Here is a 20094-nt window from a genome sequence, read left to right on the forward strand (position 1 = left end):
ACAAGGTACCAAAGCTGTATTTGCCTATGTGAAACTCTGATCCAGCTTTCCATGGCCACTTCATTGAAGAGCAGACAAACATAATAAACACACACACAGGGCACCTGTCCAGTGCAAGTCTCTCCAATGGACTGATAACAGTATTTAATCGTTTTATTTGCAATTTATTTTATTCCGTATCTGTTGCTGCAGTCATATTGTGATAGAGGAAACAAATGTAACCCTTTACAACTGACCCCTGTATAGCCAAAACAATTTCTCACTCTGGGCATGACTGCTGCCACGGTTAATTTTAAGGGCAACTTGGATTGTTAGTTACCATTGCTGGTGTAAGAACAAGGAGTGCTTCAATTGGAGTCTCACAGTCCTGTGGTGAAAGGTTGTAGAAAGAGGCGCCCCCCTTTCCTGCCAAGGAAAGCGAGTCCTTCTTTTCAGTACCCACCTCTTCTGACCAGATTGATCTCCTCTCTCACGTGGGCTATGTCATGAGCCATGCGCATGAGCCGTGACCCCAGCCTGTCTCTCTCTTTCATGTCTGTAGTTTGGGTGCCCTGAAATTCTGCTCCCTGGATAGAGAGGAAAAAAAAGGCTTCTATAAAACATGGGAGGATGAACAGTGGAAATTTATTTCACGGGGGGGAAGTGAAGCTTTCCAAGAAGCAGGACATCTCCATGACTTCTCCATTCCTTAGTGACAACTACTTGAAACTTGAGAGTGAGGGACCACTAACTTAGGCTGTCACAGGTGGCTGCCTTATCCCCTAGTACAGAGCAATAAAACCACTTTTCATTGGAACACTTTGTTACATACTATTTCCATGTAACAAAGGAATATATTTTAATTCCTGCAAGGCATATTTTAATTAGAAATAAGAGGAATTTGTTTCAGTCTTAGAAAGCAGTTAAGTAAGAAATTACAGAAATGCCAACATATGGCTTCTTCAGGATCAGCTCATTACTCTCCCTTTCTACAAGATCTGGAGCAGCCATTCTTCCTGTCCCACTATTAGCCCTAACAGCAGAGCAGGGTGCAAGACCAGACAGCTGCTGAGGGCCAGATGATCCCTTACCCATTTCTGAACAGTCCCAAACCTGCATGTAGTACAGTGGCTAAGAGGCTTACCAGATCATTTGGTAGTGAATCCAGCTTAGTTTCGAGTTGATGCTTTTCCTGGCAAAACTCTTCCAGCTGCAGCAGCTTGGTGGTGTTTTCCTTTGTCACCTTCATTAGCGTCTGCTGCAGTTCTAAGATTCTTTCCTGGAAAGATGTAAAATATTGAGCAGGGATGAGAGAGGACAAAAAGTGTGAAGTGGGGAAGAAGTGCTAGGCACAATGTAAGTGTCACAGAAGACATGTAAACAACAGACTGATCCTGCACACACCACCTGATCCCACACTATCTTTAGTGCAATCTGTCATGTTTATATATATATATATATATATGTACACACACATATATATATTGCAAATGCCTAAGTAAGTGAAGCAGTTAGGCAAAACTGTGAGAAAGAGAAAGCCATTAGGTACATAGTACTCCTGTACCCTTGTGTGCCCTTCTGTAAGGGCAGCATAAGCATGTTGCCTCCTTGCACTAACAGTAGCTGAGCCTTAGGCTCCCCCAGATAGAGGTATGAACTTTCCAGACTGCACAGACTGGCATCCCAGGCATGAGCCAGGGCTTGCCCTGTACTCAAACAGTTTGTCACTAAAGGTGGTGGGAGAAGGCAGTAGGTGCTGAATGCTACCTGAGAACCAAAGAGAAGCACTCTGGAAGAACTTCATATGGGGACTGAAGCAGAACAATGCATTTGAGGAAAATAAAACGAGATCATCAACTACATCCATGAGAAAATGGGATGTGCATCAGCAACTGGAGCAGAGGTAGGAAAGATGATGGATATTATAGTCTATTAATGACAAGTGAAAAATAATCAAACATGAGCATGTTCACAAAAGATTTTAGTGTAACTATGCAGTTCCAGAGAAATGAAGCCTTAACAGATAATCATAACACGTTTGTCTTCCTCATTTTCCTCCTCCTTACCTCCCATTTTTTAAGCTCCAGGTAATGCTCATATTCTTTCTCCATTATTTTCACTTTCATGTCCTCCATGGGTATGTTAACAGAGTGTGCTTGAACTGCTTCAAAATCAACCAGCCGACCAAACTTCTCCATCATCAGATGATTGCACTTCTCTTCCAGTCCTAATAGAGGGGCACAAATGGCAGCACTGTTGGTTAATAAGAATTTCTGCCTTATCCCAGCTTTTTCTCTGAGCAATTTGGTATTTGTTTTCTAATAAATAATTCACACAAACCCACACAGAGCTCACAATTGAGTATTGCTGTTTGTCCTTGCCCATGATCATGCCTGTGTGCTCATCAAGCCACACTCTAAGCCAGTCCTAGTAAGCCATTCCCACACCATAGGCTATATAGGGCCTCTGCAGGTCTGGTGGTGCTAGACACAGCTTTGGGTTTAGTTCTTGGGAAAGTGTTTTGAATAGGGCTTGTTTCATTCTTTGATGTTACACAGAAGAGGAAATTGCCAAAAAAAACCTTACATAGCTTTGGGAAAGCAACTTTCTTCCTAGGAGTTCTGGTTTATAACCAGAAATAGCAATCATGTATCCAGACTTCCAGTGTCTCGCCTCAGTCAACTCTACATATACTAAGGTCCCAAATTATTTCGCACAGCCTGTGCAAGTATAGAGACAGACACGTGGTGAGTTACCCACACCCAGTGAGGGGGAAGGAATGAGCATTAGCGTGCTGTGTAGTTCAGAGTCTCTGTTACTCACGTCGAATCTCTGTCTCCATCTCCTTTTTGTCCTGGACAAGCTGCCTATGTTTCTCCCGGGCCTTCTTATAATGCTCCCTTTGCACTGTCTTCTCATTACGTAAGTCCACAACTCTCTTCTGCAGGTACTCCAAGGACTGACTGGTAAATACCAAAGCCTGGGAGAAGTCACTGGGCATCTCCCCATCAACTAAGCACTGCACCTGCAAGAAGTAGCCACAAATAAGCAAGGCTGACTTTACGTATTAAGGTGACTTTACTTATTAAGGTGACTTTACTTATTAAGGGTGCTGGTGATCTCTGGGTAACAAATGTGTAAGCAATAGAGAACTAAGGAGGGAGGTAATAGTAAGTGTGAGCACAACTCGTGTTTTGGGCCAGGGAATTGTTACCACTCAGTGAAGCTGAAAGACCACTTAGATCTATCACGACTGCCTACACATAAAGCTGTCCACCCTTCAAAGGCTCCTGGAACAAAGGGAGAGTAACCCACTCCCTGTCAGCTGTAATTTTGAATTGTCTAGGAGCTGCAGGATTGCACAGTCAGGCCTTAGACTCCCCTGTCTTTATTATGAACCTTTTAATGATGGGAGATAGAACAAATGGAGAGAGCTGAGCTTGCCTGAAAAGTATGCAGGCACTAACAGGCAGAGGCCTATCTTCTCTGAGGACATGATTCAGCCCAGACAAAAAAACAGTATTGTCATGAGTTTTCCTCTTAATTTTCTACTATCTTCCCTGTGCTCACAGCTGTATAAACAAATGCAGTGTATCCAATCCAACATTATTGAATTGGGCAGAACTCACATGAGTTTCAATAGTTTTGGGACTTTTTTGGTCTGGTTTTTTTTTAGGGTGGGTTTTGGTTATTTTTCCAGAAGAATATCAGTAGATAAGGTCCTGAAGGAAAATACCATGCCAAACATATAAAGCACCTGAAGACTATGCACGTTTCAGCAATGGACCAACCTGCCTGTCCTTACCTCATTCTGTCAGTCCAGGAGAAGGAAAAAAAAAAGAATTCTAGAGGAAATAGCAGCATGAAGTTCAATTAATGGCACTTCATTCCCAGGATAATACGGTGAATCAGGAACTAAGGGGTCCAAAGAACAGTAACACCATTGTTTAGGTGTACATAGGCCATTCTGCACCTGCAGATGCACAACATCTTGAATTACCTGATGGAGTTTCAAAGGCACAACTACATTTAGCTCATTCAGTCTCTGCAGCTTTTCCCACTGAAAGATCTCCAGATCCCTCTTTGTTGTGTCCAGACTGGTTTCCACTTCTTCTGCCTGCAGAAAGACAAATTGTGGATTGAAAAAATCCTGTAGTACTCAAAATATACAAGGTAGCAAGGTTCTGTTAGAGTTCCTCATCCTAAGGGAAAGTAGCATAGAAAAAAATGCTCTTTTACTTTTTTTTATTACATATTATAGGTGAGTTTCATAGACAAACACAAGGCTTATCTATATATTGAAGCAGTATTCTAACCTGAATACGTCTGTACACATGTGCACTCGTAAATGTCTCCTTAGAGAAGCCCTGTATATATCAAGAGACAGCTGCTTTGTTTAACATCTAAAATACTTGTAGATCTACAGAGCCTGCAAGATAATTTTTATTGTGTTATGCCTGGAAATGCTTATTGATTCTGCATGAGAAAGAAACAATTCAGACTCAAATGTCAGACCCCAGGGTGAATATGTGGCAGCTGGCACTTAGGAAAGCCTTTAAAAACTAAACAAAAAATGTTGTAAGTTAAGCATATTTGATGGAACATTTTTGAGACAGAATAAAAGAAAGACTTGCATAATGTTATTTTGGAAGCACTCTCTCTCTATCCCGGATAACCCTTCAAATGAATATATTTTTGAATTAATATAAATCAAATGTCTTAGTGAATGCAGGAGTTCAAAAAAGCTAAAAGGAAAATTTGCATCAAGAGTTTATTCAGTGATTACCTGTGACAAAGAGCAAAAGAAAATAACTAAAAGCAAAAGAAATAGATGGAACAATAGCAGTTTTATGCATTTATTTTAACCTACATTCATGCTAGGATAAGTATTCTTCCATCTCTCCATCCCCACACACCTGCACAGAGGATTGGCCAGGCTACACCAGGCGTTTCTTCTGATCCAGAGAATCCAGCTTCTGCTGCTGCATGATGGCTAAACAGCTGGAAAGGGACTGGACCTAAAACCAGGATCCAGCTTCACAGAAGCTAAGCTTGGACTACCTTGATTCCCCCTTTTCAGGAGGACAGCTGACCCATGTTGAGCTGCCTCCTGCCTCTGTGCTACCACAGATACCTCCATCCAAACTGAGGCCTCTCAAAGGCTTAGGATTTTGTTTATAAATCTTAGCCAAAATCACTAGCACAACATTTTCAGTGGAGCATGCTGATGTTTGCTGAGAAAACACTACAATACCTTTTCAGCCAAGGCATTATATTTCTTTCTGAGGTCAGCAGCAATTTTCTTCTCCTCTGCTAAAGCTTTCTCAATGTCTAACCGCTGCTGCCGGAGCTGGAGGGTGTTTAGGAAGAGTGCCTCGTCGCAGTCTGAGGAGGAAAGAGCCAAAGAACAGATTAGTTCCATTATGACTGTACTATAGTTACTGGCTGGAGCTGGTAGCATCTCCTACTGTGCACATTGCCAAGTGTTCCCCTTAATAAGACCAGGGTTTTGGTCTTATGTCTGAGCTTTCTCAAACATAAATCCCGTGAGCCACATTCCTCCATGAGGTGGTGAATGTCTTGGATGGATCTTTTTTTACTTTACATTCAGTAGGTTTGTTTCCAGAAGTCAGATTAAATGCATCAAAGCCAACATTAAAGCCAAGTGCTCAAAAATTAGCTTTTTTAAGCAATACAGTCTCAGTAATTAATACATGTTACAGTTCAATTATGTGAACGCATAGTTTTTTATCCATAGCACCCTTCCCTATAAATTAAGAACTTGCTGTAGGATTCAGTTGTAGCTCTATTTGTAAACGAAGCTGTGGTTCACAGGACCTCTTTCATTTGTTTCATGGTAAGGAAGACCTGCGAATTTCTACCTAACACTGTGATTTCAGTCATACTAATCAAGTGCATAATTATGCCCAAATCAGCAGGCAAAGTAATAAAAAAGAGAGTCCAATAAAGGCAAAGAAAATGACACATGAAAAGACAAGTATGAAGAGGCTAATGCAACATGTAATTTCCCTATTAAATTAGTAATTTGGACTTTTTAAATAAAAAGTAAAAATATTCATTTCTTCACAACATTTCATTGAAAAATGAGATAAATGAGGAGTTAATAAAAAATTCAATTTGTGGAAATGATATTAAAATCCAATTAAAAAAAAAGTAAGGTGGACTGTTAGTAAGTTCTAACTTAAAAATGAAGCAGTGTTGTTACATGGTCATTGGCATACCAATTGAAGAATTTTTAATAAACAACACCCTAAATTAGTTAAACTCAGACAAAAGAAAAAGCGGGGGAGAAGTTTCTTGCCTTTTTGAATGCATGAATGAAGAGGATTTTGCAAAGTAAAGCTCCTAACTTTTCAGATACCCTTAAGAGAGCAGCCTAGCAACAGGCAATTGCTGCATAAATCCACGAGGTGGTAACAAAGAGCTTCAATTAACAGCATGGTAGAGCCTCAGAACTTCCCTGAACAGGGAGGGATCCTGCTAGGCCAGGCAGGAGGTTTCAGAGAGCAGCTACAGCCTTGTTACAGCTCCACTCCTGACAGGAGCCTTTTTTCTCCACAAAACAGCCATGATGGTGAGTGGTTCTTTACACAAAATAATTAATTCTTAGTGCTTAGCTAAGTTTTATTTTTCCAAACTTTTTAATTAGAGTACCCTACGCTACCAGCTGTTTCATTATCTTCACTGAGATTTCATGGGGAAAAATGCTGCACTCAGGAAGGGCACACACATTCCAGCCCTTCATGGCTTTAATGTGCAGTGAATAGTGAAAAATTCTGTGTTTTCTTTTTAAATACACAATACTGTCCCTAAAGCTAAACAATTAGTCAAAGCAAGGAAATAATGGCTTGGGTACCATCCGGGCAAACAGAGTCATCAAAGACTTCATCTTCAGATCCAGAATTTTCTTCGTCAGGCTTCAAGTCAGACTCTTCATCCTCCCCTTCACTCTCATCTTCTTCATCTGAAAAAAAGAGACAGTAACACTGGCTTTCAAAACACCTCCAGACCCACAGCTGTGCATTATGCCAATGTGCTGGTGAACATAATCCTAATAATCCATGAAAGATCATCCTGGTAATAGGTGAATCCAGGCACCTTGTGCCTAATGCATTGATCTGATGATTTCACAGAAAATAAAAAAGAGGGGAAAAGAAAGAGGGAGAGAGATCACCTAGTAAAGGCAAAGGCACAGGCACAGGCATATTTTTGGGACTTCAATAATGTTTCCTCTCTATACATGCCAGGAATTTAAAACTTGTGGGTTTATCATTCTACTACACAGATTAATCAATCACACAAAATATGGAGGCACAAATCTATTATAAAAGCATCACCATTGTCTGCCCTTTTTGCTAATCATGTCCCACTTGAAATCAAAAGCCAAGTCAGGAAGAGCACAAGTATTTTAGCTCAGTACGGCTGCCTAGCTTTAACAGTGTAAAACTGAGTCACTAAGACAAATTAAATCCTTTTGTAATATGCTTCGTCCTGTGACTAATAGATGATTGCAGATTAGGTTTATGATCTCTCATCAGTCAATGGGCAGATTAAAGCAGAATGTCATGAGTGTGACAGACTAATAACTTATCCATAGCTCCCATTGGTACAGCATAGGAAGTACCTATTTAAAGCTTTGCCTCTTCTTTTTACCAATTATCAGTCATCAATATTGACTTACAGGAAGTAAACTGCAGGACCTATGATCAGACCAACCGTAGTCATGTTAGAAACTGAATCAGAGCATTGTTATCATTCAGGATGGTTGCCATAGAACACCTTGTCAGTATACAAACAAATACGGGTACATCTGATCTATGGGTTTTTGAACTGACTTGAGTGCTGCATGTACTCAGGGCCCCAGATAGAGTGAGACATTTACTTGACCACACAGACATACATGTAACAAATCCATAAAACAAAAAGAACAGAATCTCCAACCTGCTTCTCTTCCTACTTCTTTTTTTTCCACACACTCGATTTTCTTCTTCAGAACCTTGGTCAGAAAATGGGCAAATTCATTGTCTTCTCCAAGGGATGCTTGGAAGTTGGCATAAAGAGCTTTCTTACATTCCCGAAGCTTTAAAATCTCACACTTTTTATCCTCAATTTGTGCAAGGTAGCTCTTCAATTCCAGCTAAAGAAACAAATAAACCTACTTCAGTTAAAAGGTACACCCATGTGTATGTATATATGATGCATCTGTGAAGATCTGGATGTGCAAAACTCATCTTTCTCTCTTTAAACCCATGGTTCAACCAAGCAACACCTAGGAGTATGTTCTTAAAGTATGTGATTTGTCACTTATGCCACATCATGAAGTACCCATTAAAATGCAAACATTAAGATTATGAAAAGATTAAGTATTTGAAGTTAAAAGTGACCGTCCCAGGTTGATCATCAAGAGTTTCTTGGTTTTCAAAATCTAGCACTAGACACTGCATCAGTGCTAAAATGAAGCAAAAGCATACCACCATTTATTTTATGGCTTGCTTTTGTTTCAACCCCTGCATTAATGGTACTGTTAAATCTAGAGACACGTGGCCTATTTACTTCTATGGCCTCCTGTTCACTGATGAGGGCGTAAATTTGCTCCTGGAGAAAGTCTTCATGTTTCTCAAGTTTCTTCAGGATAAGCAGCTCTTCACAGCACGTGATGCAGCGCAGGTCAGCATTTTTCATCTGCACATCCATCTTCAGCTTCTTGTGCCGCAAAAGGCGAAGTTCAGCATCAAAGTTGATCACCAGCATGTTGATCTGGAGCACATCAGAGTCAAACAGGAAAAGTATTACGAGTGGAGCTAAACATGTAAATCTAGAGAAAGGAGCAGAAGGGTAAAATTCTCTCTGCCAAATCAACAACTCAGGCATGCTATTTCCTATGGATTACTGAAGCACTTGGAAAGACAAAGTTACCCCCAGATGTTTCTTTGTTCTCAGCTCTATATTAAAACAATCACTAGGGATTCACAGGAATCTTTCACTGCATTCCCCTGCACCCTAGAAATATTTTACTCTTCAGAGAATACTTTACAGTAGTCTGTAGTTTACAGTAGTTTATGTAGCAATAAATAAGTCTTCTGCCTTGACAGACCTCTTTTGGAATACCTGCCAGCTCTTCCTTAAACATTTACAGTTAAATCAGTACTAGCAGCTGCCAATGTTAACTTACATATATGTGACTGTCACAGCAGAATTTGGATATTCCCTCAAAACATTCATATGCATAAACACAAGAGTGTCTGTGTTGGAGAAGACTAAAGAATCGATGGCCCGTGGCAGAAGTTAGAGAAAAGATAGCAAGAAATGGAGCAAACAGGTGTACCTCTGGTACACTACTCTCCATACCCTCCTAATTCTGACTTAGAGACATCCTGAGTTTGAAGCAGTGTGCTTGTGTTCAACAGCTTTGAACAGATTTTTCTTCCAAAGTTTATCAAATTGTAGCTTCCCCCACATTCTCACACTGAGTTCCAAAGCTTAGCTATTGCTGGGTAGGAAAACTATTTCCATTTGCATGCTTCAAGCTTTCTATGTGACCATTTCATTTGATATCTCTCCTTTTTGTAAGAGATGATTCCCACTTTCCTTGTCTATGCTATTCATAACTTTATTACATCTCTACCACTGTTTCAGTTGCTCTTTTTGCAGGCCAAAGATGTTTTATCTGTTTAGATGTACCTTTAAAAGAAGCTTTTCCATGACTAATCATTTTGGCTACTCTCTTTTGTACCTTTTCTAATCCTAAAAAATAGTTTTTGAGACCAAAGAGCTGGGACTACAGTTATTTAAGAGCTGAGAACATCATGAATCTACAAAGTTGTAGTGATGCTCCTTTTTTAACTCTTTGTAAGTTTTCAAGTACTGTCTAACATTTTACGTGGGATTTTTTGCCCATAGTTTCATAGAACAATCAATAAGAAATCTAAGATGTGTTTTTCAAGTAATGATAGTCAGCCCACAGGTCATAGTTATGGATTTATACTGATTTACACTGCAAATTTGCAACAGATATAATTTTTTTGAACTTCAGAAAGGTAAGAATAGCTGCAATCCTGAGACAAAAAGGGTTTTGGTTTTGTTTCTGATCCAGTGGCCTTGTTTAATTCGACAAAAATAGCTTTTGATTTCCTACCTTTTTAATCAAGGTCTCCTGGAAGTATAGATTTTTTATCTTCTCCCTCTTTAAAATTTCCAGTTCTATTTCTGTTGGCTCTGCTTTCTCAATCTCAAACACCTTCTGCTGCTCTGTGCCCACAGATGATGCTGTGTTCACTGGGTGTGTATCTGCAGCCTGTGCCATGGGGTCAGTCTCCTCCACTGAAGGAGCTGGAATAAACCCACGCCTAAATGCACGAAACGAGGCAGACCCTTCCAATTGTTCCTGGGGCTTTGCCTTGGCCAGCTCCTCTTTGAACCTCTGGAGGATGTCACTGTTGCACTCAAATTTTTTTTCAGGAACCTCATCTGGGTGTAGCTGAGGGATCAGGGGAAGAGGGAGACGTTCTGACAAATCCAAGGTTGCCTGTATGGATTTCAACTCCTTCACTAAACACTTGATTTCATCAATAATAGAAACCTTGAGGTCCCGCAAAGACACGATCTCTTTGTTCATATTCGCTTTCTTCCTATGGATCTGCAACGGAAAAACAATTTTAGTAGGATTCCCCAGGAATACTTACATTATAAGAAGTCTTCCTCAACACAAGAAGGCTAACATTATCCTGGATTGTGTTAGGGAGTATTGCCACAGGTCAAGAGACGTGATCCCTCCTCAGCATGGCAAGGTCACATTTGGAGTTCTGTGTCCAGTTCTGGGCTCCCCAGTACAAGAGAGAAACAGTGCTACTGGAGACAGTCCAGTAAAGGGCCACTAAGATGATTAGGGAACTGGAGCATCTCTTCTCTGAGGAAAGGCTGAGAGAACAGGGACTGTTCAGCATGGAGAAGAGAAGGCTTGGGGTGGATGTCATCAATGTATATAAATACCTGAAGGAAGCATGCAAAGAGGATGGAGCCAGGCTCTTTTAAGTGGTGCCCAATGACTGGCTAGAGGAGATGGGCACAAACTCAAACCCAAGTGGTTCCCTCTGAACATCAGGAAACACTTTTTTACTGTGAGGGTAACTGAACACTGGCACAGATTGCCTAGTGAGGTTGCAGGGTCTCAATCCTTGGAGATATTGGAAAGCCATTAGGACATGGCCCTGGGCAACCTCTTCTGTGTAGTCTTGTTTGAGCAGAGGGTTCGGACTAGATTACCATCAGAAGCATCTTCCTACTTCTGTCATTCTGCAATAAGGAGGTGCTGTATTAGTTGACCCTTTTCACATGAAATAATAATTGAATGTGATGTATCATTAACAGATTTGGCAAAAACCTCTCTGATCTTTATAACAGAAAATAAGCCTATACACCACCTACCTGAAGTAACTGGAATTCTTCATCTGTACAAACCTGGAATTTATGAAAAGAACTGTTTCCTTTGTTTGTATTGCTTGTCCTAATGAATTAGGTTAATCACTGGGTATCTGGTAGCATCAGCACTACAATGAAGTGCTGAAGCCCAAGCATGAGACTAAAGTGATCCAAAAGACCCCCTGAGACTGTAGCATTAATTCTATAATGTTTAGACCTCACTGTCAAAGTCATCCAGCACACAGGGTGCCTGAGATCAGGCAACACGTTCATGAGGATAAGGCTGGAGAAGACTCAGGGCCACTTCACCAGGCAAAGAGAAACCATGCAGCAAAGAGGCTCCTCTGTCACTAAGCAGGGCAAGAAAGAAGCCTTCCTACCAAAAAGTAACTAGGCAGTTCCAAGTGCAATAGATGTATTTCTTCACTGTTCTTTTAGATAAAGAAATGTGTCACTCTTTTGCACTCCAACAAAATAAAATGAAAAACAGTTCCTATGAGAAAGACTGGGAGAAAGAAGTCACAAGGAAAGCAGCAAAGATACTGCACAACACTTGAGCTTATTGCGTATTTGTGGTTAAAAGATGTGTGGTAGCTGTAGAAGTCCTATCGCAGCAAGGTGGCTCCAAAAGACCTGATTTCTCAGGAAGATTCTAATGCTTAGTACACAGAATCAGTGATATCCAAAGTGTAAATATGGAGAGGCCACACTAGAAACACTCATCCTTGCTCACATCTCTGTTTTTGTAAAGGTATTTCATGGGGGGGATGTATTTAGTTCAGTGTTTTACTACATGATAAGACTTTCTGAAGAATTCAAAAAGAAAGGTGTTCCTGCTGAAATACTAGTAAAGGTAAATTCTCTTTCTCATTTATAACGAGCCATCTGAAGATTATCCTGGATTGAAGGTGAAGCACTAACAGTTCACAAGAAAAAGGCTGATTTGTAACTAAAGCTGACTCAACACAGCAGTCTGTCCTTCAAGGCTTCTTCCTACATCCACTTTGATTTCCTTTCAAAAAATTTCTTCAGTGACTAATGCACTATCCTCCCTTCCCCCTCCACCAAAAAAGGGGAAATATACACAGCAACAAAGCAGTTTACATACCAACTCTTTCAGGGATGCAAGCTGCATCATCTTCTTCTCAGTGTTCACATACTTGTGTTCAGGGAGTTTGTAGTCAGAGGCAGTCTTGAGCTGATAACATCCCATATTCTCCCGTTCTTCTCTGATCTCCTCAGCATCTTTGGGATTCTCATAGTCATTGCGAGGTTTGCTCTTGTATCTGGTAGGTACAAAATAAAGCTGAACTTTAAGACAGAGAGCATACAGATGAACAAACAGGGTGATTTCACACCTTCTGATTTGTGCAGCAAGGACAGCGAAAGAGGGATCAAGAATGATAAGCTTCTTTCACAAAAGAATGGCTACTTTGGCAAGAATATCCTTGCACACTTGAAAGAAAACCTCAGATTAATTTTTTTTCCCCTAAGAATTCTTAAAACATAGTTCTGTTATCGGACAGTTTAAACCTTCACACTCGGACTGAGTTCTGGGTTAAGTAAGTACATGCTGCTCTCAATTTCAGGGAGCCATGTGTCAACAGTCTACCAGCCCGTAGCACAGAATACCTTATCCTGCTCTATATTGTTAAACACTCGATAACCTTAAAAGCCTTGTATTCTGACTCACATTGGTCCCATTCCCTTTTATTCATCTCTTAATGAAGAACTTCTGTACTTCCATGAGCATAGAATCATAGAATGGTTGGGGTTGGAAGGAACCTTAATGATCATCTAGTTCCAACCCTCATGCCATAGGCAAGGGTACCTTCCACTACACCAGGTTGCTCAAAGCCCCATCCAACCTGGCCTTGAAAAAAAATCATTCAAAGATGTTACTTAAGTTACACATTAGGAAAAGGTTTTTCACCCAGAGGGTGGTTGAGCACTGGAACAGGCTCCTCAGAGAAATAGTCACAGCACCAAGCCTGACAAAGTTCAGTAAGCATTTGGACAATGCTCTCAGGCACATGGTGTGATTCTTGGGGAAGTCCTGTGAACGGCCAGGAGCTGGATGTCAGTGATCCTTGTGGCTCCCTTCCAACTCAGGATATTCCATGATTCTGTGAAATATGTCCTGCCACCCTTTCTTGCCTCTCAAGATCTCATGCTCATCATGGAGCATGAAGGCCTATTAGAAACACTGACATAATGGCTGTAATGTTCACACCAGTGACCTAACCCACCTGTTACAGCATCTGCTCCATGTGGTGCTGACAGGATTAACCGAGAGTTGACTGTAATGGCCTAGGTGTCTCTCAGTCATGATCAATTTAGACATATTTTACTACCTAGCTGAATTCAAATTTGTTAATAGCTTAGAAGAACCATAGAAACTAACTGAAATATTTTAATGTTCTCTTGAGACTCAGAGATACATGAATATTCATCTATTTTAATTACAGCCCTTAGGAATATAAAAACCTAAGCAGAGAGATTATAGTGCCATATGACACCTATATAGCATTACTTGACCTCAGACAAGAAGCACAACTAAAAGGGCACAGAGTCCAGTTCAAAACTCACAATTCATCCCACTGTGCCTTCCTCTTTATGATCTTGGCTTTAATTTTGTCAGATTTCTCAACAAGTCTTCTGATTTTCTCACGTTTCATTTCTATATAACGTGCAGTTGGCTTTTGGACCTCTGGCATCTTCAGCTCTTCAGCCTCATCCACAAAAATTCTAATATCTGGACCAAAAAATAACTATGTGAAGTTATAAATACCATGCAGCACAGTGCAGTCCCAACTACTGGAAAGCCCCTGGGACAACTCCTGTAGAGCTGATGTAAATCAGTATAGTTACAGTGTAGTGGAGGTTCTGAAAGTATTCAGGTTCTTTGACCTGACTCTTAGTCACATTCTACCCATGGGCCTGATAGACAATTTGTGACATTGACCTAAACGTGGAAAACTATGTATAAGTGTTACTATGTATGTAAGTACTGAAAAAACCTATAACAAATGTGGATAGAGCCTTCCCAAATCTTCGTTCAGAAAGCCTAGCCATGATGTAGGTACTGAAAAAATATACCACACTGCATTTCTTTACCTGCGCTTACACTTATTATTTCTTTAGCTTGGACTCAGGGAAACAAACTGAGATGAAAGACAGAAATCATATTACTGCAACATTTAAATAGTTATCATTACCACTATGTATATGCCTTGTCTCTGTGGTGATCTCCTTTTTTTTTGCTGCTTCTGCCTGTTTAAGTGCTCTCCACTTGTCTTTAAGCACTTTCCACTTGCTGCCCACTTGTTCCTTATCTTGGCTGCATTTCTCAGTCACTGGTAGAAGTTTGTAGGTGGAAATCTGATGATTGCTTTGAATAGCATGAACAACAACAGTAAATTCTAGTGAGTCCCGAAACCTGAAAAGCCAAAATAGAAAAAACTGTCAGTAAAAATTTAGTCAGTAGGTACAAGATACCATTTTGCCTTGACCAAAAGGACATGAATAGTGTAGTTTACTTATTGCATATGCAATCATTACACGAAAATTCAGAAGTCATAAGCAATATTTAAGTGCTATAAGTAATATAGCATATGCTATTACAGCATAACATCTGACACTATCTATTGACATTTATCCAACCTAGGAATGGAGACGCTCAAGAATAAATGTATTAAGACCTCTCCCAATATTGAAACTTACACCAGGTTCTTCATGAGAATAACTTTCATCTTCCATTAAGGAATTATTAAAAACATGTTCATTCAAGCCTTTTTCCCAGTCCTCTGTGTGCCTAAGGTGTCTTTTTTATTGTGTATTATTTATATTGTGTATTTATTTTTAGGAATTCATCTTTTGCTAGATACTTAGATCTACAAAAAGCAACCCGAAATGCACCTCATGTTTAAACTTGTGTTCTTGAGAAAGTTTTTTCATACCTTTAAATTGTACAGAGAACACTGTGTTAGCAATGACACTAAAATATCTGACGGACATGCAACCTGTCTGAAAAACAGGCGTTCATTTCACAGGCTGTTCTTCAACATTTCAATAACAGTTCTGGGCTCTTACTGAACTTAGAGGTAAAACTCCAGGCAAACAGTCTCAACCAGCTTTCTTGATATAGAAATTAACCTGAATGAAGCTATTTCTTTCATTTGACTATCTGAATTTTTACCAAGGATTCTAAAGAACTAATTTCACACAAATATCAATATGTACTTTCATGTATGTTCCAAATAAAGTAAGAACAGAATCATAACAGAACAGATGAAATATTGACTATATGAGGGAGAAAAAACATCACATTCTTTTCCCTTGTTGGAGGCACAACTTCAAAAACAATAAGTCCCATGCAAGGTCAGAGGGAGAAGTAAATGTGGTACTGACTGTTTTTGTAGTTTCTGCAGTCCAATCAACTGTTTCTCATGCTCCCAAGCCAGCTCCTTTTGCACTGACTGGATTCTCTGTGCTTTCTGTCTATCCAGCTCCTCAAAGATCCTATGGTCCATCTCATACTCCTGCAGAAAGATGGAAAACCCAGCATCACATTATCTTAGCTACTAGGTTTTGATAATAAATATTTTTGCCCAGGTACTTTAGTTCCACGCACATCAACACAATCCTTTATTTCAGAAGCTACTTGGATCTGTACAGAGAACCACATTTTTCTCTTATACTTCTTAATTGGCACAAATCATCAGCGGTGATTCAGAAGTTCCAGCAACTTAATCCAAAGGGTTGGACATCTTTGGCCCTCATAAAACCCAGATGTACCTCTCTGCGCAGCTGCATGTGCTTGGGCAACTCCTGATTCTTTTGAAGGAGAAAAACAAAGTCATGTCTCAGTGCAATTATCTCCTGTCTTTTCTTATTTTTCTTTTCTTCAGCTTCCTTCATTATCCGTTCAGACTCCTTTTTCTGCTTAACTTCCTCAATACTGAAAATGAATGAAAAAGGAAATAGTGTTATCTTAATGAAAGAGAGGAAAGATTACAGTTTATGTGACCTTTTAGATTTCTTTGACAGCCTTCAATTCCCAGTGAACTCAATGACTCTTAATGTAACTTAGAAAGGAATCATCTTCCTTCATATCTGTACATTCCTAGCATCAAGGGGCTTTGACCCTGTAGCCTGAAGTTAAGTAAGTCTCACAGTAAGTATCATATTTGAATTACTGCCGCAGAAAAGTATGGAGGGAAAGTATGAAAAAACTTTGTGTATAACAAAGAAATGACCCAAATTCAGGTCAACTTCTCTCTCCTCTAAGTAGGATAAAAGAAATATGTGGTGTGAGGAAAGAGCTACCAACACTTGAAAATCTCTTTCATCGTTATCTAAGCATCTCTTACTTGTAGGCATCAGGATCCTCAATGTCTTCAGCAGCCTTCTCCTTCTCAAGACCAATCTGGAATAAAAATGTTGTCTTGTCTTTAAACAAGCAATAATAGCTTCAACAGACAATAAGGCTCTTATAAACATTAAGACAGAGCTCCCATTGCCTCTCACAAAACCAAAAGAAATCTTCATGTTCAATATTACTATATGGGCCTTAAATATCAGGTTTTAATGTTTCAAGAAGAAAAAGCAATGAAGCTGGCTTTCATAAGTAAAAGAACTAATGAAACACAATTCTTAGGGACAGAGAACACAAATCCTATATCCTCCCCATCAACATTAACCATTTACGTCATTGCTTGTCCTAACTTCACTCTGTCCCATAACATCTTTGGTTCTCCCAGACCCAATTCTCTTGTCTCCCCTCACTGCCACATTGACAAGAGTCAACATATCCTGGGCTAATTCCAAGTAACATGTGTAATTAATCTGGTTTGCTTTTGCTGACTGCTTAATGGGTTCACAATTATTAGCTGTGAAGTATGACAGATGGATGGACACTGCATTGCACAAGCCTCATTTCCCTAGGCAATTATGCTCTAAAAAAAGAGGGGGCCTATCACCCAACAATTTAGTTGTACTAAATTGATCTGTAATTTAACTCAATTAGTTTCAGATGATTTGTATTTCATTCTCTAAGAATCTCATTTAGTTTAATGAAGATAGAATTTCTAAAATCTTCCACATGACTTAAAATTAGAATAGATACTTAATGAAAATATACTTTGAAAAGGAAAAACTCTATTAGGATGGTCATTAAGCAATGTTGCTAGCCTGAACAATAGGAATTGACCGTAAGGATCTTTATATAGACCTACTTACATATTCAAAATTATAAAACTGCATATATGCTTTATAATTGTATATTAATCACTTCTTGTAGTATTGGAGCTAGCAATACTCTGATATCAAAGGTTCCAATCATTCACTTATAGAAAATAACTCTGAGTCTATTCTCAGTGCTGTATGTTCTTGTGATACAGGTGAAGAATTCCAACTAATCATGAACAATGTGGTTGAATGACCAAAATCACAATTTCCTCTGTCTCCATTGTCAAGCATCCTTCAAAATGTAGTTACCAACTAGTATTAACAGTATTTAAAAGTTGAATTTGTTCTATGGTGACACTTTCAGGATTTTTAAACTGCACTCAATGTATATCTACTGGAATATTAATTGCATGAAAGCACTTCTTTACTCAACAGGTCTCATTGCTTCTTTCAAGCTATATTTATTTAATTCAGATATTCTAGGGATTTTTTAAAAATTCAATAAAGTCTGGACATTTTCAGTGGGGGAACTGACATCTCTTTTCTTGTGTATTATCAATATAACTGTTATTCCAGTCTCATCCATTCAAATGTGCTAGAGATGATGAGCTCTACAGTGATTACAGGACACCTGTAAACTCATTACTGCGAATGCTGTCCAAGAGTGAAAAAGCAACAGGATCAGCATCATGCTGTGCTATTTTGCAAGCGTAAAAAAGCCAACTTGTGAATTTTAGATGAATGGTACTAGATGCATGGAGAAACTACACATTTGGTATTCTCCAACATTATTTCTAGAATCCCCATCCAGAGCAGAATCATACTTCACAGGAATTAAACCTAAGAAAGTTAAGAAGTATGACAAATCCTTGTGGTCCTTGCATTCTAGGAATTTTCATGATTACACCTCTGAGTGGGAAAACACTGGTAGAATATTACATATGAACAACATATACCATGTTTATTTAGAGAAAAACAAAAAACATTGAGAAGGAACAATACAGTCATAGTGCCTATTTATTAGGGAACATTTTGCAAGAGCTATTCTTCTAAATTGTTTGGAAAACCTCAGCTTTTGCTATGAAAGACCTATGATGTCAAATAATTCAACTTTGTTTTGCCCATCTACAGTACCTTCATACCAAAGAGGCCTAATTTAATGAAAGGGGGTAGCAACTTACCCTTGGAAAGGGGATTTCGGCTTTTCGCTCTAGGGGAACATCCTCCGTTGACAAGATGTCGAATGTAAAAATGTTTCCATCTCTACCACAGGTAATCAGAAACCTATCATCATAGCTAGAACAGATCCCCTGGATCTGGCCATCATCATTGTCATGTACATTGAGGGACCAGTATTTCTTCAGGGTATTCACTGAGAGGTCTTTCTTAGGGAGAGGATAAACACGCAGTGAGCCATCCTGCATCCCAAAAAACATCAGTGGACTGCTGGCACTGTCAAATAAGCAATGAGAAGCAGAATAGCAGGCAATTTGTAACAAGTAAGCTCAAAACATGATACTTGAAAAGAGCTAATCTAGGCTAATAAAAGTCACTTTCCCAAGTTTGGAAGCTCAGAGTAAAGTATTTGGATCATTTAAAGTACGTGTGATTCTGCTATAAAATTTTTTTCAGCTAACTGGCTGCTCAGGAATGTTCAAACATTTGCTATGCATCATGGAACTAGTCTCAACCCTGAGTTGGGCAGTGTAGCAGACACCAAGTTAAAAGCTAGAAAAGCAGTTTTTCCTCCCTGCTCCCAATTTAGTACAGATGGTGGTGAATGCAGCCAGCAGTACATTAAAGCCTAACTAAAACTGCCTCCTTTGATGCAGAACATGCCTAGTCTTATAGGGAACCTAATTCTGGGAGTCTGAAAAGAATCCACTCTTTTTATTCATACAGTTCACAGGCGTCCAGAGAAGCCTATATTCTTCACACAAAAGGGATGGACTGACCCCTCTGTGTTCTCTGAGGGCTCTTTGCTAACTATGAAAAAGAACTGCTGTTCTGGGGATCACTATATGGAGGGACTTCTAATGGGTCACCTGGAGTTCTACAATCTAGGGTGTTTGAGTTCTAATCAGTACTTAATGAGAAATCAGACTTTTTCATCTTTGAAGGGCTTTTTAAATTATTCTCTCAGACACAAGACTCAGCTACGTCTATTAGGAATTTTAAGTGAAACTCAATGCCAGGAAAACCAGAGAGAGTTCCTGCATACTATAGTTGAGCCACAATTAAAAAGGGACTAAGGAGTGTACACTCCTCCCTTCCAAGTTCAATTTCATCAAGCTTTATCACAGAGCTATCTGTTACATTACAGTGTTTTACCAGAAGGATATTTGGTGAATGGGATTGTTGTCGGTGTCCGCAATAGGAATCACTTCAAAGGGTTCATCTTTCCTGTTTTCAGGGTCTTCTTCATGATCATGTGAGAATTCACAATGATAGAGAAATCCTGAGTCGTACCCACCCTGAAGAAGAGGA

At 39.5% G+C, this 20094-nt stretch overlaps 1 protein-coding gene across 3 annotated transcripts in view; it reads right to left on the reverse strand.

Moving 5' to 3' along the window:
• Positions 1-150: 150 nt before the first annotated feature.
• The window catches only part of CFAP44 (cilia and flagella associated protein 44), a 43020-nt gene continuing 23076 nt past the window's right edge, over positions 151-20094 (reverse strand). For all 3 annotated transcript variants that reach the window (XM_027653410.1, XM_027653409.1, XM_027653411.1), the window contains 18 exons: positions 19939-20081; positions 18789-19059; positions 16791-16846; positions 16216-16378; positions 15829-15959; positions 14637-14857; positions 14008-14173; positions 12527-12704; positions 10136-10636; positions 8554-8757; positions 7942-8137; positions 6857-6964; positions 5234-5364; positions 3980-4096; positions 2803-3004; positions 2046-2206; positions 1124-1258; positions 151-566 (listed from right to left, as the gene is read on the reverse strand). In XM_027653410.1, the coding sequence (XP_027509211.1) occupies positions 432-566; positions 1124-1258; positions 2046-2206; positions 2803-3004; positions 3980-4096; positions 5234-5364; positions 6857-6964; positions 7942-8137; positions 8554-8757; positions 10136-10636; positions 12527-12704; positions 14008-14173; positions 14637-14857; positions 15829-15959; positions 16216-16378; positions 16791-16846; positions 18789-19059; positions 19939-20081 (3219 nt within the window). In that variant the 3' untranslated portion in view covers positions 151-431. The remainder of the gene's footprint in view (positions 567-1123; positions 1259-2045; positions 2207-2802; positions 3005-3979; positions 4097-5233; positions 5365-6856; positions 6965-7941; positions 8138-8553; positions 8758-10135; positions 10637-12526; positions 12705-14007; positions 14174-14636; positions 14858-15828; positions 15960-16215; positions 16379-16790; positions 16847-18788; positions 19060-19938; positions 20082-20094) is intronic.

This window comes from Corapipo altera, unplaced genomic scaffold (genome assembly GCF_003945725.1).
Source record: "Corapipo altera isolate COAL_440 unplaced genomic scaffold, ASM394572v1 61, whole genome shotgun sequence".
In the NCBI taxonomy this organism is placed as follows: Eukaryota; Metazoa; Chordata; class Aves; order Passeriformes; family Pipridae; genus Corapipo; species Corapipo altera.